The sequence below is a fragment of the Callithrix jacchus genome, chromosome 20 (assembly GCF_049354715.1).
Source record: "Callithrix jacchus isolate 240 chromosome 20, calJac240_pri, whole genome shotgun sequence".
Taxonomy (NCBI): domain Eukaryota; kingdom Metazoa; phylum Chordata; class Mammalia; order Primates; family Cebidae; genus Callithrix; species Callithrix jacchus.
Genome location: NC_133521.1, coordinates 33,806,357 through 33,834,305, shown reverse-complemented (window position 1 = coordinate 33,834,305; position 27,949 = coordinate 33,806,357). Strand labels below are relative to the sequence as shown.

The window sequence follows — 27,949 nt, the reverse complement described above, 5'->3', positions numbered from 1 at the left end:
AGATTAACACTAACTAATACAGATTCTGCTATCAGGAGTGGTTCTAGAAAAAACAGAATATTAAGGATGGAGTTCTTTAGTTGTTGGGGGTTTCTGGAGTTGGCTGCTTAATATGACTAGACTCAGAAATGCTAAGGACTCTGCTTCTAATAGTATGGAGAACACTGACAGTCCTTGGCACGAACTGTTTAGAGTGTCAGGTAAAATTAATGCATTTGACATTTACCACTCATGAGAGGCAGAGTTTAGTGACTCTATATACAATACCCTTGGTCATATGTGGAGAACAAAGGAACATCATGAAGCTGGTTGGTTGCTCCTAAGTTCACTGGACAAAGTAATGCAAGAAAATTATAAACTCAGGGATTCTGTCCCAGCTTCAGAAGTAGATACTGAGCCACGAATCTTCTAAGGTTGCCCAGAGTCAGAGTCTTATCTCCTTTAGAGAAAGAGCTGAACTTGTGGAAAATCAGACACAACTCTTACCACGTGAATGGCTGACCTGCAATGAAAGATGCATGCACAGCCTCACCAGGTGTCTCCTGTTAAAATGAGGGCATTGATCAGAAAAGAAGGGAACCTTGCAACTTGGGATGGGGACATGTGGAGGACCCTGATAAAGCTGGGAACACTGAGCTTGTAAACTCTGATGAACCTTTCTTGCCAGAAGAAACCAGTTCCCCATCCCCAGTAGTGGCAACATCCCCTCCCAGACCCATGCTGCCATCAGCCTTTCCACCTTTGTCTGAGGAGATAAACCCCGTGCTGCCTGAGTCAACAGTGAAAGCCTCCCCTGAGGCAGTTTCCAAGTAAGATAATGTTGATTCTCCTCAGGAGCCACCCCAAAAACCCCTGTTTGCTTCTATGCCTATAACTAAAGTCCTAGCAGGCTCCTAGAGGTAAGGTTCAGAGTGTGACCCATGAGGAGGCGCACTACACTTGAAAAGAACTTCTTGAGTTTTCTAAATTATATAAACAGAAATCAGGAGAAGAGGCATGGGAATGGATATTAAGAGTGTGGGTAATGGTGGAAGGAACATAGAACTGACTCAGGCTGAATTTATTGATTTCAGCCGACTAAGTAGGTATCCTGTACTTAACGTTGCAGAATAGTATAGGTTCTAATAGTATTTGCTTGGTTAGCTGAAATATGGATTGAAAGATGGCCCACTGTGAGTGAGGTGGAAGCCTGATGTCCCTTGGGTTAATGTAGTGGAAGGAATCCAAAGAGAGATGGGGATGGTGGAGTGGATTAGTCGCTTTAGACCTACTCATCCCAGTTGGGAGGGTCTCAAAGATACACCCTTGACTAATACCTTGCAAAATAAGATTTGTGAGGGCAGCACCTGCAACTATGAAAATCCCTGTAATTGCTCTTCGCTGTATGTCAGATCTAACAGTGGGAACTGCAGTCACTCAACTACAAAATTTAAGTACAATCGAAATAATTGAATTTATTATGTTGGCAGGGGCCAAGTGGGGGCACTCAACCATCAAAGGAAAGGTTAGCATAGCTACTATGGACAGCAGAGGCAAAGTAACAAAAAGAATAGTCTGACTTGTGTAGAGCTCTGGCATTGGCTAATCACAGTGTTCCTAGAAGTGAAATTGATAAGAAGCCTACTGTATTCCTACTTAATTTTTACAAGCAGAAAACTTCTAGGCTGAATGGACAAAAGGCTAATTTGAAATAGAAAAACAGAGAATCACAGCCCTTCAATCAATTTCCAGACTTGAGTCAGTTTACAGACCCAGAACCCCTTGAATGAAGGGGAGGCCAGGTCCCCTTGAGGAAGGACCCCACCACACTACTGACAATTTGTGCTGTTAATCTTTCTCCCATCCTTCCCCAAGGAGGCCTCCAGCCTTTTACCAGGGTAACTGTGCACTGGGGAAAGGAAAATAATCAGACACTTTGGGGACTACTGGACATTGTCTCTGAGCTGAGATTGATTTTAGGGGCATAAACATTACTGTGATCTTCCAGTTCAAGTAGAGGCTTATGGAGGTCAGGTGATTAACAGAGTTTTAGTTCAGGACCAACTTATGGTAGGTCCAGTGTGTCCCCAGACTTATCCTGCGGTCACTTCCCCAGTGTCAGGATGCGTAATTGACATAGACATACTTAGGGGCTGGCAGAACCTCCACAGTGGCTCCTGACCAGTAGGTTGAGGGCTACTATGGTGGAAAAGGTCCAATGGAAGCCATCAGAGCTGCCTCTACCAAGAAAAAACAGTAACTCAAAAACGATATTACATCCCTGGAGGGGTTAGAGAGACTAGTGCCAACATCAAAGACTTGAAAGACACAGGGTGGTGATTCCCACCACATTCCCATTCAGCTCTCCCATTTGGCCTGTGCAGAAGACAGATGGATCTTGGAGAATGACAGTGGGTTATCCTAAGCTTGACCAAGTGGTGATTCCAATTGCAGTTGCTGTAACAGATGTGGTTTCATCGCCTACTCATATTAACACATCTCCTGGCACCCAGCATGCAGCCATTGAGTTGGAAAATGTCTTTTTCTCCATTCCTGTCCATAAGGCCCACCAGAAGCAATTTGCTTTCAGCTGGCAAGGCCAGCAATATACCTTTACTGTCCGATCTCAGGGATATATCAACTCTCTGGCTTTGTGTCATAATCGTATTCAGAGAGAACTTAATAGCTACTTAACAATATTTAGTACTCAATAAGCTACTTAATACTTAATAAACTCATACATATTATATATATGTACATATACATGTTATATACGTATATATGTGTATGTATGTGTGTGTATGTGTGTGTATACATATGTGTATACATATGTGTATACACACACATACACACACATACATACACATATATATGAGATGAACCAAACTAACTCCATCTTAGATGTGAGCCTGAATGACTACATCTTGGCTTCTCCCCCCACTATTTCTCCCTTGAGTGCATACCTGGGCCATACTGTGCTGTGTCATGTTGTGCTTATAACTATAGAAACATATAACCGCTGTAACCATATCCTGCTTGACAAGCCCACTTGCTATTGTGAATACCCCCTTGACTGATTGTATGGAAAGTACCAAATGCCCCCCTTGGTAACCAGCAACCATGGAAACCGCTTGCATATACCCTCCTTAGTTAATCACCAATCATGGGAGCCTCCCACCTCCTAGTTACCAGCCTCCTCCGCTAACTTGCTTATTTTGCTTCTGTAAAACTCCACTTTGCCCCCTTACCCTGAGCAACATATGAAAGGAAATCAAACCCCTTCCTCAGCGTCAAGAGATTTTGAGCATGAGCTGACTCTAGGTCACTGTCAATAAAAGACTCACAATCAGATTCAGAGTGTGGCACTTTCCTAACAACTCACTCAGATGTAACATATGTCTGTGTGTGTGTGTGTGTGTGTGTGTGTGTGTCTGTCTTATTAGTTCTGTCCCTCTAGAGAACCCTGACTAATACACTCCACTTGTCATCAAACTTAAGATTATAAACGTTGCAAGTAATTAGAGAATTTATACTCTTTGATATTAAGCCAACCAGAATCTATCTTCATTTTAAACTTTGACATAAAACAAGATTTCTCAGCTAGAATATTAGCTGATAGATAATCTGAGTGTAAGAATGATCTAATTCACCTTAGTCAAGCTTTTAGCAGCATGTAGGACTTGCTCAATAAATAGATATTGAACTCAATTATAACTGTTCTTTCAGTAAATCTAACAAATTTATTGCTTTTCCTTTTTTCCCCTAACCACACATGTGATATGAGAGATTAGCATCCTGAATGGACAGAAACTAATATCTAGCTCTCTTTCAGTGTTCTTTCTTACCCAGGTAAATGTCTGCACTTTTTAATGCTACTTTTTAATATTTCCTATTTATATGTTTTCTAATCTTAAATCTGCTGATCGTTGTATGTAATTTTAACTTTGTATTGTATTATGGAATAAAAATTGGAACCTTTTACATAATAAAATGTACAGTCCCATCTTGTAAAAGTTACATGTTTTAAAATGACCGATGTTTCATTTATTAAATATGATCCACAATTTTCTCTTAAACTGCTGCATTGAAGTGATTAAACACAATGGTTTAACACATCTGTACATGAAGTTGCTCATCACGTCCGATCTTCTTCCTCAGTTCTTCTCGTGCCCTGACCTTTATTCCTGATCTTTAAGAGGTTGAACACTAGAGTGATGGGGAAAGCATTCCTGAGGCTTACTAACCTAGCTACACTCATTCATTTATTTCTGTTGTTAGTCTTTATCCAGAAGAATAATAACAAAAAAGAGAATGGTTGCAACCCGGTATAATGTGGGCATGTTATGATTGGAAGAAGAAAGCTGTTCTACAAGTGGGTGGAAACTGTCCCTGATTTGAATGTGGGACATTAGAGAAATTATCAGAACCAGAGATTTTTTTTTTTTTCTTTGAAACGGAGTTTCACTGTTGTTACCCAGGCTGGAGTGCAATGGCGTGATCTCGGCTCACCGCAACATCCGCCTCCTGGAGAACCAGAGATTTCTATACTGAGAAAAGAAAATTAGTAAGAGAATTATCCAGGTAGAGAAATGAAGGCTGGGTAGGTTCGTGGTGAATGCTCTAGCCATTGTGCAAAAACCCTAAGGCTAGAAAAATCATAAAATCAAGTCTTGCCACAGAAACAAGTTAGTCGAGTATGGCTTGACAGTTGGATGTTATTCTGCCAGGGATGAGGAAGAGATGATCATGGGCTGCAGAATGAGGATGTTTATACGGTTACTAGAGAAAAGGAATTTAGAATTTACACTAAGGACAATTACCTCAGCAATTCATCCACAGTTAAAGAACATTATCTCCTGCGGTTTAACGCTGCTTCCTAAGGACACTGCAGGGATATTCACTTTCACCCATTTACTTTCCTTTGTTTGCCATTGTTTACTCCTCTTTGAGACATATAGTATTGTTCTGTAGCATCAAACATATTCTTTTCTTTTTCTTTCTTTCTCTCACCAGTTATTTATTTCTATACATTTCTTTGCTAGATCTATAAACATGATCACTGCTGCTATGGCCAAGATATTTAAAATTTATGGCTTCTCTTTGATCCTATAAAATTTAGCTTCTACTTCTCTCATTACTCAGGAAACAACTTCAAGTTTACTGACATAAAAGCAGAACATGCTCTTTCATATGGATTTTCCATTCACTTGATGTTCCTTCATAACAAGTTATTGCCCTAACTTGTTGGGGTAGAGGGCAATAAAATCATGTGTGGTTATCTAGCCATTTTCCTGCAACAATCACAGGATAGGTTACAACTATGACCTCAGCAAACACGTACTAGGCACAAGGGGAGCCTGGTATAAAAATTGTATCCCTCCTGAAAACCAGTACAAAGGAGCTGCTTTTATTATGGCAGAAATGCATTCCCATTTTTCAAGACCTGAGTAGTCATTCAAACATAGCACTTCACATTTTTGTTATTAACAGTAGCACAATAAGTGGAATACTTCATGATTGACTAATAATGATATTTAGATAGGTTTTAATTCTACGTCTTCAACCCAGAGGGCTTGCAGTTCCAATCTTCCATATATTACCGGCACTTAAACTCAATGTGACAACAGTGAGATTAATTATCTCATTTCCTTCCACAATCTATTTATTCTCTCATTTCCCATCTTAGTAAATGAGACCCCCTTCCAGACAGTTGTTCAAATTTGAAGGGAAAAAAAGGATTGCAGAAGGGAGGAAAGAAAAAAAGCAAATTTGATAACTCAGTGTTCCCTCACATACAATAACCAAGATCCCTTGATTCAATATACTCAGAATATTTTGAATCTACTTATCTGTCCCTTTACTTTTTTTTTTTTTTTGAGCCAGTTTTACTCTGTCACCCAGGCTGAAGTACAGTGGCACGATCTTGGCTCAGTGCAACCTCCCGGGTTCAAGCTATTCTTGTGTCTCAGCCTCTCAAATAGCTAGGATTACAGGTGCATGCCACCACACCTGACTAATTTTTGTATTTTTAGTAGAGACAGAGTTTTGCCATGTTCATTAGGCTGGTCTTCAATTCCTGACTTCAGGTGATCCACATTCCTTGACCTTCCAAAGTGCTGAGATTACAGGTGTGAGCCACCATGCCTGACCCTTTCTCCCCCTTTACTGATTGCTGTTCCTCTAGCTTGGGATTCTACCATCACTTGCCCAACAAGAGTAAAAGCCTTCTAATGAGCTGCTGCCTCCAGATTTCACCTTCTAACCTGTAGCCCTAATTTCAGTCTGAATGACTGTACTCAAATAATCATCCCAGTAATCCTCTCTCCTGTGCTTGACTAACGTACAGCACTTTCCCAATTTGGACCATCCTCTCAGTCTCCCATGTAAAAATATCTGCAAATTCAATTCAAATTTTTTTTTTTTACCCAAGATGGAGTCTTGCTCCAGGCTGGAGTGCAGCCCCAAGATCTTGGCTCACTGCAACCTCCGCCACAGCCTCCGGAGTAGCTGGGATTACAGGTTTCTGCCCAGCTAATTTTTTGTATTTTTAGTAGAGATGGGGTTTCACCATGTTGGCCAGGCTGGTCTTGAACTCCTGACCTTGTGATTCACCCACCTCAGCCTCCCAAAGTGCTGGGATTACAGGTGTGAACCACCACACCCGGCCTTAGTTTCAAAATCTACTGTTATAAACTTTCTTATACTAACCACAATTTATCAATCACTTTATCCCTCATACCCACACTCAAGCTACAATATTTTACACTTAGTACATACAATCTTTCCAACATTGCACATGCCTACCTCTATTAAGAAAATATATATGACTTTAGAATTTCTCCCTATACCCAATACCTAGTAGAGTTCTTTTTTAGCAAATGCCAATAAATCATTAAAAGCTCAATACATGTATGATTCTTATAGTTATCAAGAGCACTGTCTTAGGAAAATGATAGAGCTGACTTTAAATCCTAAATCTAACATGGGTTGTGTAACCCTGCAGAAGTTACTAATTTCTCTTAAGTTCACCTTCTTCTACGTCAGGAGAGATGAAGCAGTCTGTGAAGTCTGCTACACTTGAGTGAATGGCTCAGGTAAAGCACCCCCAAGTCAACTTTATTTGGTACAGCTGAGGAGGTATAGACAAGGGAGACAGGGGGTTGTATGCAATCCTTCAGGCCTTCCTCAAGGTCAGGGGAAACCTACTTTGTTGAACATGGGCGGATGTCCTGTGGCTGTGATTCAGTAAAGAAACCCCACCCACTCACAACACCATTTTCCTTTTAACAGAGATTGCGGGAGAATGGTTTTGTATGCCTGGAGAAAATGCAATCTGATCTCTTGGGTCTGTGCTACTTATGAGAGCAGACAAAACCTTGCAACGGGATGCTTGTGATGATAGGAACTACAGCCTTTCTTTCTGGGGGTGTGGGGAAAAGCCAGTAGTCCTAGCTATTCCTTTGCCATGTCACTCAGAGCAAACTATACATGTTATTCAGTAGACAATTTTGCTTGTCTCCTCTGACTCCTAGAAGAGATGGCAATATTCGTGTGCCTGCCCCCAGACATTGTCATAAACAAATCAGTAGATGTTTATTCTTTATAGTCTCTGACATATATTATTTAATAAATAATGGCTATATAATATTATTTTAATATATTGCAAATCCAATGCTATGAATAAGTAGAAAATGTGAGCATGACTATGGTGTAATTGAGGTATTAAAGTCAATTTGATCAAACACACTCCCATAAGATACTCACGCCCAACCCATTCTTGGGTTATTTTCTGATTATCTGCAAGAATATTTGTCCATTAAGTTTATTACTTTTTCTCCTTTAATAATGGCTTAAAATTACACAGCCATCATTTGCCATTAACTCCTGCCATACTATGTCCCTATATGTGTTTAAGTTTGAATTTAAAATCCTATTGGCTCCTGGTGCTACCACTTTAACTATGGGTCAGTGTGAAAAGAAGATCGACCAAATACATGAACAGTATGCTCACCCCAAAGACAGCAAGTGAAGTCCCAGCAAAAAGACTTTCCAGAGAGATGCAGATCAAGAAAGGTGAGGGGACGGTTTTAGTTATCATGAGTCACAGAGCAGCAGACAACGCAAAAGAACCTGTACTTTAGTTAACACCCGTGTGGACATTATACCTGGTGCTTTAGAGCCAGCAAAACAGCATAAACAGTCTCATTAAACTGTTGCTCTTAATGTTATGTTTGTTAATATTGAGTTTATATCCTAGATTTAACGCATACTAAGTGTGTGGTATTGAACAAATTGCTTAGTGTTTCTAAGAACCTGTTTTCTCTCTAATAAACGGGTGGTTTGAGGATTAAATTATTAGTAGAATGTCTATGAAAAAATTACATGCACAATCACTGTTAGCTATTTTTACACTGTGATAGACGCATATTTTGCAAGGAGGATGCTCTGAATAAGTGGAGAATATAACCGTAAATAGGAAGCACTTTGAAATTTGTTTTACTAGTTGTCCGTCATGTGGCATGGGCTTTGCTAAGCTCTATGATCCAAAGACAAATAAGACTACTGTCTGAGTTCTAGTTTCCAGAATCAAAACTGGGGGTGGGATTTTTTTTAATGCATTATTTTACTCAGGTGTTGTATTTGTGATGTGAAGAACTAACATGCAGTAGATAAGCTGGACTGTTGAGGCCAGGAAAGCCTGCAATCAAGGTGGACAGACAGTGAGAGGTTAGTTGGTCACTGACTCATCTCTGTTATTCAACAACTAGAGGAAACGTCAACATGAGACTCTTCCTGGAGTTTGGCAAACTTGGCTGCAAATCCAGCTCTGCCACTTCCTGTCTGTGTGGCTGGAGCAAGTCAACCTCTGTAAGCTTTAGCTTACTCATTTTCAGAGTAGGTAAATGAAGTAGTTACCTAGTAATATTTATCTGAGCTATTTTGAGGAGTCATAAACTGCTTAGAATAGTGCATATAATAAGCACTAAGGAAATATTTCTAGAATTATGGAAATTCATGTTATTAATATTACTATTAGTGTTAGTGCTATTATTACTATTAATATTATATTAATACTTTTAGTATTATTCTGTAGGCCCTGGAGAAGTCAGGTCTGTCAAAGATGTTTGATGGTAGAGATGGACACTGAGAACACAACGAAACACAGGGGAAGACCCACGCAAACCATGCAACGTGATCTCTCTGTCAGAGTTTAGACAACTCACTTGATCTTTTTATGACCTGCTTTCCTTTTACGTAAAGTGAAGCAGAACTTAGCTTGGCTTACATCATAAAGTGAGAGCATATATGTTAATAAAGCATTAGTAGCTAAAAATCAATGTTTACTAGAGAAAAAAACGATATTGTGAAATTGAGCAGTCTTTGGTTCTTTTCTAGACTATTTCACATGTGAGGCTCTGAGCAAATTACTAAATCTCTTCAAACCTCACACTGTTCGTCTGATCATTGTAAATCATATTAACTAACTCACTGTTCTATAATAAAAGAGTATCTAACAGGATAATGTGACTTGAGGTGTACTATCAATAACTCTTAGGTCCCTTCCCCACAAAAAATATAGGTAATAATATGCTTCATTAAGAACAGACTAAGTGAAATCTGTGGTTTCTATCTTTTTTATGTGAAAGTATTTTAAACACATGTTATATTCTGGCAGAGGTCTCTACTTTCTCTATTAATTTATACTGAGAGCATAGCATATTTAAAAGTGAATTGGATAACACTGTTTAGGCTAAAGAGAAAAATATTTTTTCATTTTATAACAGATGACTGGTTAAACTAAATGGAACACTCTCCCTTTTATAAAACTCAGGATGCCTAAATGAAATTTCATCAAATATAACTCATGAAGGAAAGTTCTAATACTTGAAAGTTAGAATCTAGTCAATAATATTCTATTGAAATAAATGCATTAACATATATCAATGAATACCTATCTATCTATCTATCAAGTGCCTCCATCTCTGAATTAAAATGTTAAAGTCGAACACTAAAGTCAATATTGGCATGTAGGGGCACACACAAAAAAAGCTCTCCACAAAAATCATTCCTATTCTTTATATCTCTTTACACAGCTAAAAAGTCCGTTTCAGTTTGCAGTTTGGCTTTTAAAACAGCTCTTTTGAAATCGACGTCAGTGTGTTGGATAAACAAACACTCACTGTATGCACATCCAAACACTTCGATTCGCATTCCAATTCTGCCCTTGGGGTTCCATTCTAAAGGGATGAAGCGCAGAAATCTGGCTTTGATAGAAGGCTGGAGTCTATAGTACACAACACTGTCTGCATTTGCATTTCCTGAAAAACCCTACGAGAAAAGGGAAAGAAGGAAATCAATGTATATGGAGAATATCCGTTTCACTTCGTCACCTGTAATGTCTATGAGCAATGTGTTTTCTGCATTTTACTATGAATGGTGCTATCTTCTACAAGAGAATCACGTTAACATTTATGTCATGATATCTCGCCATCCACAGAAATTACTGTGGCTTAAACTTTTCTTTTTACTAGGAGAGTTGAAATTCTACCACCCCATTAAAGCAGTTTTCAACCATGATACCTTCAATGAAGATTGCTTCTGTAAAGTTTAGATTAAACATAAAAGTATACCATGTCTGTAGCACTTAACATTGTGAACAGTGCCAGAAAAAAGTGAGAAAATACTCTCCAAGGGTTGAAAAAATATTATCTGAGTCAACAAAGAAGTTGCTTACATCACTGATGAACGAATCAACTTATGACACGTTTTGCTTCTTTCACTTTTTCATCTTACTTATTAACATAAAGAAAAGTACCACCCAACATTTAAGCCACGCTACACTGTGGTAACAGGTTGTTAAACCTCAGCTGCATACTGCCATATACACACATTCAAATTGTTAAGGGAAACTAGAAACAACAATAATTTGGAAAGACCATAATTAAACTTACGGACTTTAGAATTTTTAAGCTAGAGAAATCTAGCGCAGTCAAATTGCAGATTAAACGTCACAAAGGAGAGAAAACAGAATCCTCTCGTATTTGCAACCATTATATGGCAAGACCAGGAGCTACATTTCTTCTATAAAATCAGGATTCATCTACCTAACACGTAGCTTACCTGTAACACTCACATACTGCAGCAAAGAGAATTTGATTCTCCTCGTCAATCAATCCCCTGCCTCCTACCCTCACTCCACCAGTACCCTATACACTAAGCAACTTTTGTGTTCTTCTACACAAGACACACATTGTTAAGACTACAGGTGGAGAAGTCAGCATGAAGCAGAAGTTATTCTCAATAACTTATATTGCATTTTTATTTCTCCTCCTCCTTGTCATGGTCCTCCTCTTCCTCTCCTCCATTTCTTTCTTTCATTACAAGGGATCGTGCAACTACAATTTCAGGTTCACGATAGGTACCTTGCCCATGACTTGGTCAACAAATAAGTTCAACCTCATGTAGACTGCACAAGGCAAAGGTAAACACACTAGAAACACCAGTACCCAGAGAGTCTGACAATTCGCCTGTTTTTCTTTCTACTTCACAAATATCCCTTTACTAGCATTTACCAAAACGTTTTCTAATACATTTTTAAAAGACTGTGTGTATTATAGTTAAATTAATTTGATTTTCCTTGTCAATCAATCCCCTACCTCCAGCCCCCACCCCATCACTACCCTATATGCTAAACCTTCAAGGTCACACAACACAGGAACATCTGTGATGGCATCTCCAAATTATATCCCAAATCGAGGGATCTTTATCTCAATTATGATCACTCAGTTCAATAAAGAATCACCTCACCAGAACTACTTGATAGGCTCTTCCTGGTCTTTTTAAAAAATATATATATATTTTACTGTATTTTAGGTTTTGGGGTACATGTGAAGAACATGCAAGCTTGTTGCATAGGTACATACATGGCAATGTGGTTTGCTGCCTTCCTCCCCATCACCTATATCTGGCATTTCTCCCTATGTTATCCCTCCCCAACTCCCCACTCCCCACTGTCCCTCCCCTAGTTTCCCCCAACAGACCCCTGTGTGTGATGCTCCCCTCCCTGTGTCCATGTGTTCTCATTGTTCAACACCCACCTATGAGTGAGAACATGTGATGTTTAATTTTCTGTTCTTGTGTAAGTTTGCTGAGAATGATGATTTCCACATTCATCCATGTCCCTACAAAAGACACAACCTCATCATTTTTTAAGGCAGCATAGTATTCCATGGTGTATATGTGCCACATTTTCCCTGTCCAGTCTATCGTCAATGGGCATTTGGGTTCGTTCCAAGTCTTTGCCATTGTAAACAGTGCTGCAATAAACATTTGTGTGCATGTGTCCTTATAATAGAATGATTTATATCCTTTGGATATATACCCAGTAATGGGATTGCTGGGTCAACTGGAATTTCTATTTCTAGGTCCTTGAGGAATCACCACACTGCCTTCCACAATAGTTGAAATAATTTACACTCCCACCAACAGTGTAAAAGTGTTCCCACTTCTCCACATCCTCTCCAGCAACTGTTGTCTCCAGATTTTTTAATGATCCCCGTTCTAACTGGCGTCAGATGGTATCTCAATGTAGTTTTGATTTGCATTTCTCTAATGACCAGTGATGATGAGCATTTTTTCATGTTTGTTGGCCTCATGTGTGTCTTCTTTGGTCAAGTGTCTGTTCATATCCTTCACCCACTTTTGAATGGGCTGGTTTTTTACTTGTAAATCTGTTTTAGTTCTTTGTAGATTCTGGATATTAGCCCTTTGTCAGATGGGTAGATTGCAAAAATTTTTTCCCATTCTGTTGGTTGCCAATTCACTCTAATGACTGTTTCTTTTGCTGTGCAGAAGCTCTGGAGTTTCATTAGGTCCCATTTGTATATTTTGGCTTTTGTTGACAGTGCTTTTGGTGTTTGGGTCATGAAGTCCTTGTCTACTCCTATGTCCTGAATGGTTTTTCCTAGATTTTCTTCTAGGGTTTTTATAGTGTTAGGTCTTATGTTTAAGTCTTTAATCCATCTGGAGTTAATTATAGTGTAAGGTGTCAGTAAGGGGTCCAGTTTCTGCTTTCTGCACATGGCTAGCCAGTTTTCCCAACATCATTTATTAAACAGGGAATCCTTTCACCATTGCTTGTTTTTGTCAGATTTGTCAAAGATCAGATGGTTGTAGATGTGTGGCGTTGCCTCTGAAGCCTCTGTTCTGTTCCATTGGTCTACATCTCTGACTGGAAGCATTCCCTTTGAAATCTGGCACTGGACAAGGATGCCCTCTCTCACTACTCCTATTCAATATAGTATTGGAAGTTCTAGCCAGAGCAATCAATGAGGTAAGAAAAAGAAATAAACGGTATTCAATTAGGAAAGGAGGAAGTCAAATTGTCTCTATTTGTCAAATTGTCTCTATTTGCAGATGACATAATTGTATATTTAGAAGACCCCATCATCTCAGCCCAAAATCTCCTGAAACTGATAAGCAACTTCAGCAAAGTCTCAGTATACAAAATCAGTGTGCACAAATCACAAGCATTCCTGTACACCAATAACAGACTTAAAGAGAGTCAAATCAAGAACAAACTGCCATTCACAATTGCTACAAAGAGAATAAAATACCTAGGAATATAACTAAGAAAGAATGTAAAGGACCTCTTCAAGGAGAATTACAAACCATTCCTCAACAAAATAAGAGAGGACACACACAGGTGGATTAACATTCCATGCTCATGGTTAGGAAGAATCAATATTGTGAAAATGGCCATACTGCCCAAATTAATTTACAGATTCAATGCTATCCCCATCAAGCTACCAATGACCTTCTCCACAGAACTGGAAAAAACCACCTTAAACTTCATATGGAACCAAAAGAGAGCCCACATAGTCAAGTCAATTGTAAGCAAAAAGAATAAAGCTGGAGGTATCACACTACCTGACATCAAACTATACTGCAAGGCTACAGTAATCAAAACAGCATGGTACTAGCTCCTGGTCTTTTTTAATATCTTGTTCTTTGCTATCACTCCCAATATCTTCCCCTGTGAGCACACAGTAACACTTGTGAAATTAAACTAAACTCTGCCATCCTCACTGCTTCCTTTACCACTTAGAACAAAATCTAAACTCCTTATCCAAACAGTCTTTAGCAACCACCTCCATTATGCTCTAACCACACTGGACTTTCTTGAAGAAGCCAAGTTTAGTCCTCTCAGGGATCTGCACCAGCAGTTCTTTCTACTCTGAAAGTCCTTTCCCCAGATCTTTGCATGCCCAGCTTCTCTTGTCATTTTAAGCCTTGACTAAAATATTACCCCCAAGACAGGTCCTTTTTGATCACAGTCTCTAAAGTACTGGTGTACTTGATACCCCCTATAAATATCTTCCTACTTTCTCTATATTTCTCATATTTTGGGGGTTTCTCTTATTTGATCATTATCTGCCTGTTTATCTTTTCCTCCTAGAAAACAAACTCTACCAAAGCAGGGAGATTTACTGCTTTCCATCTGTAATACCTAGAACATTGCTCAGCTCAAAGTGGTTCTCAATAAAATATTTGTTGAATGTTTATGTTTAGGAAAGACTTGGCTTAAAAAACAAAACAAGCTGAACAGATGTCTCAATTACAGGGCGTCTCAGGCATGTCATGTGCTAATGTGCAAATTACAGTGTATCAGCCCATGACAGGGACATTTACCTAGAACATCTCAAACATGTTACGCCACAGAACTGTCCCCCTCTGTTTTTGCTGTTGTTGCTGCTGTTGTTTTGCAGAGCACATCCAGACTAGTGTTTCCCAGAACATAAATTGGAGAACATTGTTTAATTCCATGGATATTTAGACTCTGATAAGCAGACCCTTAGAAGGTTCCATTCTGTTTCAATGACTAAATTTTTTGCTGAGGTTTGGTAAGTAAGGTTAGCTGTTTTCTATATCGCACTAACCAAACTTCTTTCCCACCCAACCTCGAGAGCACTACAGTCTCAATTTCTATGGAAATCCTGATGATGTGCCTAAAAATTTGATATGTTTATTTAAATTTTTCCCTTACAATGGCTGATATGGGGCAATGTTGACCAAACAGACTGCACATTAAAACTCTCAGTGCTCAAACCCTGAGCATTGTTTCTTTTCTTTCTTTCTCTCTCTCTGTGTGTGTGTGTGTGTGTGTGCATGCTTATGTCTTTTTTGGGGGACAGAGGACAGAGACTCACTCTGGCACCCAGGCTGGGTGCAGTAGTGGAATCTCGGCTCACTGCAGCCTCCGCCTCCCAGGCTCAAGCGATTCTCCTGCCTCAGCCTCCCAAGTAGCTGAGATTACTAGCCCCCACCACATGGCCAGCTAATTTTTTTTTGCATTTTTACTAGAGACAGGGTTCCACCCTGTTGGCCAGGATAGTCTTAAACTCCTCACTGCAAATGATCTGCCCGTCTTGGCTTCCCAAAGTATTAGGATTACCGGCATGAGCCACCGCGCCCAGCCTGTATGCTTATGTCTTTATACGCTTTCCAAATTACAGTAATGTGCAGCCGAGGCCAAGGATCTTAGACCTTCTTATACTTTTGATTCTATTTCCTAGGTGCCCCTGGCAGACTAACACAATCCCTAATTATAACTTCTTGCAGAGTGAACAGCTGGATGAGTAATTAAATTACCCTCCAAAAGATCTCACATTTGTTTCAAAATTAATGTAAGCTCAATGATTCTGGCATCTTAAGGGACTGAGAGAAAAGATGCATAGTGACAGAGACAGCCAACAGGTAAATGGAATAAGACATCTGCAAATGACACCCTTTCACTCTTCACTTGATAATTTATGAGTTATTTAAATTTTGAAGACATTAAGAAGAAATATAAGATACATAGTTTATGTTAAAAATATCATTGTCATATTCAAAAATTTTAGCAATTATCTCTTATGGAGGGTAAGGAAAATCGTGAGGTTCAGGATATGGGACTTTCAGCATATTCCAGTCAAATCTAGATTTAATAGGCATATATTAACTTTACAATAATTAATAAAAGAATGGTAAGAGACATAGGAAGAGTATATAGCAATATAGCAGACCAGAGCATTATTTAGTAGCACTCGGTATACCTTAAATAACTCTCTAATGCCAATGTTGCTTGGAAAAATATGCAGTTACTATTTATTACCTATATTAACTGATCAATAATATTCACAATTTTTTGCTCCACTTGTTGAAATTTTTTCACACCTAACAAAGATTCTGCTTTGGATTTTAATATTTAATGGAACTTTTCAGAATGTTTGTAAATGATGCATGGGAATGATGCTACATTACTTTATAAATGAAAAGTCCAGCACATGCTATGGAGTTTCAAATGTATTCCTTTGCCTAGGATACTTTCCTCAATTTGCTATAAAGAATTGTTACATATCAATTCATAAAAGAATGCATGGATTTAAATGTCTTTTAATCTTTTTTAAAAAATAATAATTTTAGGGCCAGGCGCAGTGGCTCACGCCTGTAATCCCAGCACTTTGGGAGGCCAAGGCAGGTGGATCACGAGGTGAAGAGATCGAGATCATCGTGGTCAACATGGTGAAACCCCGTCTCTACTAAAAACACAAAAAAATTAACTGAGCATGGTGGTGCACGCCTGTAATCCCAGCTACTCGGGAGGCTGAGGCAGGAGAATTGCCTGAACCCAGGAGGCGGAGGTTGAGGTGAGCCGAGATTGCGCCATTGCACTCCAGCCTGGGTAACAAGAGCGAAACTCCATCTCAAAAAATAATAATAATAATAATTTTATTACAGGGACATTTACATCTTCCTTTAAAGATTCTGAACTTTAGTATATGTCAGGATTACTTGAGGTGTTTTTCTTAGAAATGAATCTTGCACCTCTGTAATAAACTTGTGGTAGGGCCCTGAAATCTGCATTTCTAATGCATGCCAAGCTAATTTTGTGCTTTGGGTCTTTACCTCACTCTTAAAGTATTCTTCTGATTTGTGTATAAATCCTGCTCTTTTTTTGTTCCCTGTATTATCTTAAAACTTCTCTGAGAAAAAAAAAATGTGAGAAGGTCTCACCAGGGCTAAATGCCAAACACAGAAATAAATAATGTCTTAGTCCATTCAAGCTGCTATTTTTTAAAGTCATAAACCGAGTATCTTATAAACAACCAAAATTCATTTTTCACAGTTCTGGAGGCTGAAAAGTCCAAAACCAAGGCACCAGCAGATTAGGTGTCTGGTGAGGGCCCACTTCATGTTTCACAGAATGCCACTTTCTAGCAGTATTCTCACCTTGTGGAAGGGTGAATGGGCTCCTGTGGATCTCTTTCATAAGGAAAATTAATTGCATTTCCATGACAGACCTCTTGACCTAATCACCTCCCAAAAGGCCCCACCTAATACCATCTTGTTGAGGATTAAGATTTCAGTATATGAAGTTTTAGGGGACACAAACATTTGGACCATAACAACTAGTGACTGTGATGTATATTATCAAGTTAAATGTTTTCAACATGAAAGTTAAGGGCTCAGCATTAGACATAGAAGAAATGTATTAGGTGGCTTTAATATTTGCATCAACTCTGTGAAGTAGCTATTTTTGTACCCACTTTACAACAGAGGAAAATGAAAATTATAGAGGTTATGTGCCTAAAGTCACACAGCTAGAAAGTGGCAGAGCAAGGATTTAATTCCAGGCTTTTCTGACTCCAAAGCCCATAATTTAGCTAAGCCATCAAAAGGCATCACTTCAACAGAACATGAAAGCAAACAACTTACCCTAGAGGAAATTTAATATTTTATCTGAAGCTTTTTTCATTTTCCCTCATAATTTATATTTAAAACCTTTTACACATTTTAGAATAATGCAACTTAGGTTATTGTTGAACTGGGACTCAGCTCTACCAGTTGACTTTTACAAACAAAAAAATTTTCTATTAAACTTTACATCCTCCCAAAATTATTGGAGTCAAATAAATGATAAATACTCAATAATCAATAAATAGTCCCCTCCTAATAGACATAGAATATCAGGAAATATGTTATCAAGTACATAAAATATCCAGAAGTAAAATGAATGTTATATATCTTATGTAATAAAAACCAAAAAGTCTTCATTGTATTTTTCTTTTCTTTTAGACTTGGTGATTTCCAAACTCAGTGAGGTGTTCATAGATGGTTTAGAAATGTATTTTAACCAAGATAATTTATGGAGTTAATGAATTAAAGTTTCTCATAGGATTTTAAGTATTTCCAAAGTGATTCTAAAGTTTATGAAGAGGCATAATAGCACTAATTTCTTTTTCAAATATTAATTGAGCAACTCATGTATAAAAGCCAAGAAGTATAAAGGGAGATGCCCATATGGCAATTTATAAGAAGCTCTAACACGTCACTATAATAAATCAGAAACATGGGACCTGTTACATGTAGTTGCATAGCAGACTCTACAATTACATAAAAATCAGTTCAATTCCAGCCAAAATGAACAGCAGCATGAGAAGTTTAATACAAAAAAGAAGCAAACATGAAAATCCACTTGTCGTTAATAACCTCTCTTATTGTGAAAATTCTTGTGACTACATGTGCCCTACACGTGAGCTATGTTCAAGTACAACTCACTTTGACATAGTTAGCTGACGGGCAGGTGCTAAATAAATCATAGTAACATGCTGTCGAATAGAAATGATTTTATAAATAATTTTATGATGTCAGATGTAAATCTTTATTAAATGTGCCTCCCAAAAGGTTATCTAGTCTAGAAAAGCACATAATAAAAGCAAAGAGAAATAAGAACTACTAAAAAGTGGAAAATTTGCTAACATAAACCCAAATAAAAATAACTTTTATTGAGACGGAGTCTCGCTCTGTCCCCCAGGCTGGAGTGCAGTGGCATGATCTCGGCTCCCTGCAACCTCCGCCTCCTAGGTTCAAGCGATTCTTCTACCTCAACCTCCCAAATAGCTGGGACTACAGGTGTATGCCACCATGCCTGGTTAATTTTTGTATTTTTAATAGAGACGGAGTTTCACCATATTGGCCAGGCTGATCTTGAACTCCTGACCTTGTGATCCATCCACCTTGGCCTCGCAAAGTGCTGGAATTTTCGGTGTGAGCCACTGCGCCAGGCCAAGAATAACTTTTAAACACATATTGAACAACACAACAGGACAGTATCTTAAAAAGTTGATTCAGGCCAGGCATGGTGGCTCTTACCTGTAATCCCAGCACCTTGGGAGGCCGAGGCAGGCAGTTTACCTGAGGTTGGGAGTTCAAGACCAGTCTGACCAACATGGAGAAACCCATCTCTGCTAAATAAAAATAATAATAATACAAAATTAGCCGGGCATGGTGGTGCATGCCCATAATTCCAGCTACTCTGAGGCTGAGGCAGGAGAGTTGCTTGAAACCGAGAGGTGGAAGTTGCAGTGAGCCAAGATTGCACCACTGCACTCTAGCCTGGAAAACAGGAGTGAAACTCCATCTAAAAAAAAAAAGTTGATTCAATCTTGATTATAAATGTAATTTATTTATTATAATAAAGAAATAGCAATGAGGATCCACTAATCAAATTAGAATGTTAAGTTTTGAGCTGCACATATAATAAATCTCAATTTTCAAAATTAAAGGGGATGGAATTTTATTAAACAAAATCAGTCTCTACCACCTTCCAAAAAATATTGAGCATCATTAAAATATTTATTTGAAGATACATAAAATTGCTAATGATAACTTGATGAGGCCCCTTGTGTGAATCACTATATTAGAATCTATGGAGATACAAGTTATAAAATAGACTGTTTAGTATCTTTTGCATAAAAAGATTTGAATTCTCAACACAGATCAAATAGCCAGAAAAGAAAAAGCACTTGAAAGATGCAAACTTGGCTGTAATCTGTAACTATTTTTGAAACATAGCAATAAATTGTTATATGAGAGATGTGTGGACAAATCATAAAGTTTACATTTATACAAGTACAATTTTGTAGAGAAATTTTTATTGAGATGGAAAATAATCATAAAAATTCATATTACGGTACTGCTAGACTGAAAATTCTGAACCCTCCTTTTGGAATGAAGAAAAAAGGAGTTGAAGAGCTAAATATAGAATGAAATATTAAATGTCCAAGATCCAGAAGAGGAAAACCCACATTTGAAGCTTTCTCTCTGGCGATAACTAAAGGATTTCCGAAGAGGAGAAACAGAAGCGAGGTAGTGTTGTTGCTGTTGTTGTTGTTTGTCATTGTTTGCTTTCTGAGCAGTTTTCATGGGGTTAGGGACAAAATTCTAGTTCTAGAGCCCTTAAAGATGAGAATATTTTACAGGCTTCTATAGGCTTTTTGCAAGAATTTGGACGATCTACTTTTTAGGATAAAGGGAAAGCCAGAGGTGGACCAACAAAAAAATGGAGATTAAAGGTAAACTTCCCATCTTCCCAATCTATGGGGAATTATACTGAGATTGTCAGAGTGGTTCAGTGTTTCTGGTTGCCTATACAAGTGCCTTTGTGGAAAGATATCCTTCTAGGCCCAAAATCATCTGTTCATTTTTTTTCTTATGAAGTGTCCTATGTATATTTAAAAATAATAAAATAGCAGCAAAACCTATTTTTAAAGGGAAATTTATATTTAGTTCCTATAGAATATACATTATTATATATATTCTATAGAATATACACATTATTCTAATGTTAGAATATATTAGAATATATATATTAAAATATTTACACACACACGGTACTCTACTCATCTCAGAGTGAAACACTGTTCTACACTGCACCACAAGAACAAAACAAACAAACTAGAAATCAATAACTTTTCTTAGACCCATCAGAGAACTGAGCTTTCATGGTGCTATAGAATAAACTGCACCCTCTCAAAATGCATATGTTCACATCTCAACCCATGATGTGACTATATTTGGAAATGAGGTGTTTGTCAGGTAATCAAATTTTGATAAGGTCATGGTGGGGGTCTTCATTAGGAAATTAGTGCCCTTATAAAAATAGGAAGAGAGATCAGATTTCTTTTTCTTCACCATGTGCAGATACAGCAGAGAGATAACCATCTGCAAATCACATATAGGACACTAACCAAGAAATGAATTGGCTAGCACCTTGTTCTCAGACTCCTCAACCTCAAAAACTTTTTGTAATAAAGACCTGTTGTTTAAGCTACCCAAACTATGGTATTTGTTATAGCAGCCCAAGCCAGTACACATGACACAACACCATGCTGAAATCTAGAGGGACAAGATCATCCAAGGAGTCAGAGCTGAGATCCGTCCACCTGGATCAAAAGCCTCTGGCACCAGTAACAGAAGGAACACTTCTATGGTAATTTGGATGAATGAAACTGAGTGTGGCCTAGCATGAGAGTGAGAAGTTCTCAACTACAGTCTAAGAGGGCTCCAAATTTCTGTGGGCTTTACCTCTGAGAACCCATCCATGCATCCTATGAAGATTAGAAAAAGATTCCCTCCTGGCTCTGGCAGGAAGCGGGATAGGGAATCATTGGGAAGTATACTCAGTTTTCTTCGTAGCAAAGTTCTATTCTCCCGAAGAAAACACTGTGCTGGAACCTCACCCAATTGGAGGACAGTACTTCTCCCATTCCAGCCTCCCCACCTAAGGGAAAAAAGGCAACAGGAATCAGAGCTTCACAGAAATAGACTGGAAACCCAGTAAACAGGAAAGAAAGTAGAGGCCCGGATATAAAGAGGCTATATCACTAGACAAATGCTTGTGAAGGTCACAGTTCTGAGGCAACAACCCACTGAAACACTGACATTGAATTGGAATATTACAGAACATTGCTCCTCTCTCATATTATACCACCACACAATAGGAGTCCAGTGCAATAATACCGAATAACAATTGAAAGACCTAAAAAACAAAGACTGTCTCTGAAGAGAATTTACGTCAATGGAGAAAAAGAAACAAGGGCACTAGATGAACTGCAACCATCTTGTACCTATAGCACCTATAACAAACATAATATATAACCCAATTCTTAGCCAAAGTAATGTAAATCTTTACACTAACAATCTATTTGTCTTAGTTTCTATTGCCAGATATAGTACATTCTGGTTTCGATGAAAAATTACAATGCCAAAAAGTAGGGAAAAATCCCCACACTCTGCAGAAATAAAACAACCATCAGAACAAGACTCACATATGCCACAGATGTTAAAAAATCAGACAAGGTTTTAAAACAACTATGATTAATATTCTAAGGAGTCTAATGGAAAAAAAGATGGGTATGCAAAACAGATGGGTAATGTAATCAAAGAGATGAAAACTCTACAAAAGAATCAAAGAGAAATGGCAGAAATTAAAAATGCTGGAACAGAAATGAACAATGCCTTTGATAGGGCCATCAACAGATTCAACACAACCAACAAAACATCCGTGTTTCAAGAAAAGAAGATACAAATTTCTCAAGCTGTAATAGGAAAAGAAAAAGAAAAAAAAAAGCAGAAGGTAGTATCAAGAATTACGGACAACGACAAAAGTTGTAACATATGCATAAGTGAAATACCAGAAGGAAAAGATAACAGATCAAAGAAATACTTGAAGTAATAATGGCCAATAACTTTTCAGTCAGTATTAATGACAGACACAGAACTGTAGATCCAGGAGGGTGAGAGAATAAAAATGAAGGTTAAAAAACAAAATAAAAACTATACTGAGTCATAACAGATTCAAATTACAGAAAACTCAAGACAAAAAGAAAATTTTGGAAGAAGCAGAGGGCATCAGAAGGTAGATACATTACTGATAAAGAAAGAAAAATAAAAATTTCATTGGAATTCTCATTAGAAAACATGCAAGCAAGAAAAGAGTAAAATATGTAAAGCATTGAAATAAGTAAAAATAATTCTAGAACTCTATATCCAGAGAAATTACCCTTCCAAAGTGAAGGAGAAATAAAGACTCTCAGGTAAACAAAAACTGTGGAATGCATTGAGAGCATTTCTACCCTATAATAAAAGTTAGAAGAACATCTTCAGGCAAAAGGAAAGTTATATAGCTCAGAATTCTGGATCTACATTGAGAAAGGAAGAACATTAAATAAATAAAAGAAGATAAAGTAAGATCATTTATTTTTCTTAGTTAATTTAATCCTTAGTTAATAGGTAAGTATTTAAAATAATAATAATCTTGTATTGAGTGGTTTTAGCACATGGATAAATTAAATAAAGTTATTTTATTGCAAATTAATATTACATTCACTTAAATTACAAATGAATGTTGCCAGGTACAGAAGGGAGAAATTAGGAATACTCTGTTACAAGGGGCCTGCACTATATAATAAGTAGAATAGTAGTATTAACATTTGAAAATGGACTTTGGTTTAGTTAAAGGCAGCCACTGACAATTTTTTAAAGTATAGCTAATATGGTAAAAGAGGAGATAAGATAGAATCATACAAAATTTTCAAATGAAATCAGATAAGGAATTTTAAATGGGGGCCAAAAAATGTAGAACAAATAAATAGAAAACAGTTATAAGCATGATAAATATTAATTCAAATATATCAATAATCACTTGAAAAGTGAGTGATAAAAATAGATCAATTAAAGAGATTATCAGAGTATATAGAAAGAGCAGGCCCACCTATATGTTGTCTACAAGAACTCCACATTAAATATAGACCAACATACATTAAAAGTAAATGGGATGAAGAAAGATGTATCACATGTTAACACTACTAAAAAATAAAAGCTGAAGGAGCTACATTAATTTCAGACAAAGAAACCTGCAGAACAAGGAAGATTATTAGGGATATTGAGAAACATTTCCTAATGACAAAGTGATCAATTTTCCAAGATGGTAAAATAATCCTTATTGTGAAGGCAACTAACAACAGAGTCAAAAACACATGAGGCAAATACTGATAGAATGGCAAGTTAAAAACAGACAAATTTCTCATTATAGTTGGAATAATCGGTATATCAAGTAATCAGGAAAACAGTAAGAATATAGAAGACCTGAACATCACTATTATTCAACTAAATTTCATTAATATTTTAAGAACATTTCATCCAAGAACAGCAGCCACACTCTTCTTAAGCTAACATAGAACATTCAGTATGCATCATGAGTCATAAAACATACCCTTGCAAATTTAAAAAAATATAAATCATACAAAGTATGCTCTCAGGCTGTAATGGAATTAAACTATAAATCAATAACAGAAAGATAATTAGAAAGTTCCTAAACACCTGGAAATGATTCAAGTTAAAAGCAGAAGTCTCATGTGCAATTATCTAGAGTTTTTAAATCTATATGAAAATGAAAATATAATATCAAAATGTACAGGATAGAGCAAAACCAGTGTTTGAGGAAAATTTTTGGCATTAAGTGCATATATTAGAAAACAAAGATTGAAATAAATAACCTAAGTTTTTATCTTAGGTTATTAGAGAATTTAGAGTTGAAGTCTAAAGAATGCAGAAGAAAAGAAATTTTAAAACTCAGAGCACAAATTAGTAAAATTTGAAACAGCAAGATATTAGAGAAAATAAAAAAAAAGACGGTTCTTTGAAAGTTTTCTAAAATTGATAAATCTCTAGTCATGCTATCTATGGGGGGAAAAAAGAGAAAGAAAAGACCCAAATTATCAATATCACAAATGAAAGAGAAGTCACCAATATTGAGCCATGGATATCAGAAAAAGACAGAAGATAAATGAGTTAAGGACAGAAGTTAAGACACTAGGGGAAAAAATACAGCAAATGAAAGCCAAAAATGAAAAAGAATTTTTAAAATGAATGAATAAATGACAAAAATAAGGCAGAGTTAAAAAAAAACAGTGTATCTATACAATGGGAAAGTACTCAGTAATAAAAGAAGCAAACTGATGATATACTCAACAAGACAAAACAAATTTAAACATATTTTGTAGAATGAAAACTGCCAGAAATAAAAGTGAACCCTGGATTATTTCATTTATATGAAATTCTGGAATAGTACAAATCCTCTATAGTGATAGAAAGCTGATTATTTCCAGGGTCAGGGTGTGACGAGGGGTCTACAAAGGAACATGAAGGAAATTTGTTGGGTGATGGAAACATTCTAACTCCTTTTTGTGGAATTAAAAATGCTTACATTTATCAGAACTCATCAATTTCTGTACTTTATTTGGGTTTATTTTATGTCAACTAAATACTTTCTCAATAAAACTGATTTTAAAGGTGATCAATAGTATTATACTATAAAACACATATTAATTCAATGTATTATTGGACTTTGAATTCTAATTCCAATAATAAATTTTAAAAAGATATTTTTACAGTACAAGTAAGTCAAGTAACCCATGATTATTTTATGATATTATAGAACTTCTAAATTTATTAGATAAGTTCATTTAAAGTTCATTTTAAAAACAAACTCCTTATTGATTATAAATATATTTTGTAGAATCTTTGAAGAAAGTCATGCAATATTAGGTATGTTTTAAAATAATCTAAGGTGGAAAGTAGTAAGAAGATGTACAAATGAGGAAACAGTGGTCACATGTATCAAATAGCATTACAGCGCAATTCTACATTTCATCTGTGTGTGTTTAGAAAACATACTTCAGAAATACATTTGTGCTATAAATCTGAAAGAATATACACACAATTTTAGAGGAATTGTGTTTATTCTGAATGTTGGAAATTCAGACTATTGTAATTTTCATTTTGATTTCTGTAAATTCTTCTTTCTACAAGATGTATTATTCCTCATATGAATAATTACCAAAATTGGGGGGGAAATTCCATAAGTTGGTTTTTGAAAAAAACATTTAAATGGATTACCCCCATTCCCTGTGATGTGCTGATTTCACACTGCATGCCTGTATCAAAACATTTCATGCACCCCAGAAAAAATAAAAAAGAAAGAAATTTTTAAAGGATTGATCACTACCTCAATCCATATGCTAGAATTAATCCAGGAAAGAAAAAATTAAGAGACATGAATAAATAATATCAGTAATGCAAAAGAGCATCTTATCATGAGCCTATATACATTAGAGCGATAATATTTTGAATGACACCACTAATTTTACAAATTTAAATGAAATAAACAAATTCCAAACCAATTGCCACTTACCAAAACAGATGAGAACAGGAAAACCTGAACTGCCTACATCTGTTAGATTAAATGCATAAATGTAAACATATTCACACAGAAAATTGCAGGCCTTGAAGTCTTTCCTAGTGAATTCTTCTAAGTATTTAAGGACAAAATCACACCAATATTAAACAAGTACCTTCAAAAAGCAGAAAAACAGAGAATGTTTCCCAGCTTGCTTTGTCAGGCCAGCATAACCTTGATATTAAAATCTGACAAGGAACTTGCAAGAAGGAAAATAACAGTCAATCATACTCATGAATGCATATCCAAAACTCCTTAAAATAGTTTAAAAGTGATTCTACAATACAAAAATATAGAAAAAATAATAAATCATGTCTCAATCAAGTTAATTCCAGGAATGTAAGAATTGCTTAATTTTTAGGTCAGTCAATGTAATTTATCACATTGAAGAACATATGGTTTTCTCAACACATACAGAAACAGCATTTGATAAAATTTAATATTCAAACATGATGAAAATTCTTAGCCCAGTAGGCAGTTTCTAAATCTATAAAGAGTATGTATAAAAATCATACAGCAAGCGTCACATAGAATTAGAAATGCTGAGAACTGCTTCGAGTTTGAGAATGTAACAAGTATGTTCTGTATAGAACCTTCATTAAACATGTAATAAACTTCTAGTTAGTGCAATAAGGCAAGAAATATATTTATCAGGTAGTAGGATTGGAAAGGAAGAAATAAAACTGTCTTTATTTGTAGGCATATGATTGTGTATGTAGGAAATTTGAAAAATCTATAGAGTTAGTTTAGCAAGTCTTCTATATTCAAAAATGAATAAACATCTATATAAAAGCAACAGAAAGGGAAATTTCTGAGTGACATTTACATTAGCATTCAACTGTATTATGCAACTGTAAAAAATCTAATATAATATATTTAATGCCTTTACATAAAACATTATTGTCAGAAATTTTAAAAGGCTTAGAGTAGAAAATATAATATTGACAAGACATCAATGCTCCTAAATTAACATATAGATTCAATCAAATTTAAAGCAATGTTTGTGTGTGTGTGTGTGAGTGTGTGTGTACAAATTATAAGATACTTACAAATTTTATGTGGAAATATAACAAAATGGGAATCACAAGATAGACTCCTGAAGAAAGACAAAGTTGGAGGGATTTGCTTTAAAAAAAAAAAACTGGACATTAAGTCTTATAATGTTATTTAAAAAAAGAGAATGTCATATTGGCAAGTTCCTCAAACAGATCACTGGAGCAGAATAGAGAATCTAGAAACAGATTTAACGTGTATGGAGAGTGGATTTTTAACTTTGCCATGCAGAGCAGCGGGGAGAAAAATGGTTGTTTTAAAAACATGGTGCTGTATAAATTGGATATCCCCACTGAAAAATAATTTAAAAAGAAAAATCTAAAAATCAAAAGAGTTGAGCTCATGGACATTGAGAGTAGACAGATGGCTACCAGAGGCTGGGAAGTGTGGTGGCAGGAGTTGGGGGAGGTGGGAATGGTTAACGAGTACAAAAAAAATAGAAAGAATGACCAAGACTTATTATCTGATAGCACAACAGGGTGACTATGGTCAATAATAACTTAACTGTACATTTTAAAATGACTTAAAAAGTATAACTGCATTGTTTATAACTCTAAGAATAAACACTTGAGGGAATGGATTACCCCCATTCCCCGTGATATGCTGATTTCACACTGCATGCCAGTATCAAAACATTTCATGCACCCCAGAAAAAGTAAAAAAGAAAGACATTTTTACAGAAGGATTGATCACTACCTCAATCCATATACAGAAGTGAGTTCCAGGAAAACTGTAGAAACAAATGTGAAAGGCAAAACAGTAATGTTACAGGAAGATAACTTAGCTGAATATTTT

The 27,949-nt window shown here is 36.6% G+C and overlaps 1 protein-coding gene across 4 annotated transcripts in view; it reads right to left on the bottom strand.

Annotated features, from left to right (window-relative positions):
- The window catches only part of CNTNAP4 (contactin associated protein family member 4), a 288,212-nt gene that overhangs the window by 126,631 nt on the left and 133,632 nt on the right, over positions 1-27,949 (bottom strand). For 2 of the 4 annotated variants that reach the window (XM_002761181.6, XM_078358379.1), the window contains exon 4: positions 10,161-10,308. The exons of the other annotated variants lie outside the window; for them this stretch is intronic. In XM_002761181.6, the coding sequence (XP_002761227.1) occupies positions 10,161-10,308 (148 nt within the window). The remainder of the gene's footprint in view (positions 1-10,160; positions 10,309-27,949) is intronic. 4 annotated transcript variants of the gene reach the window in all.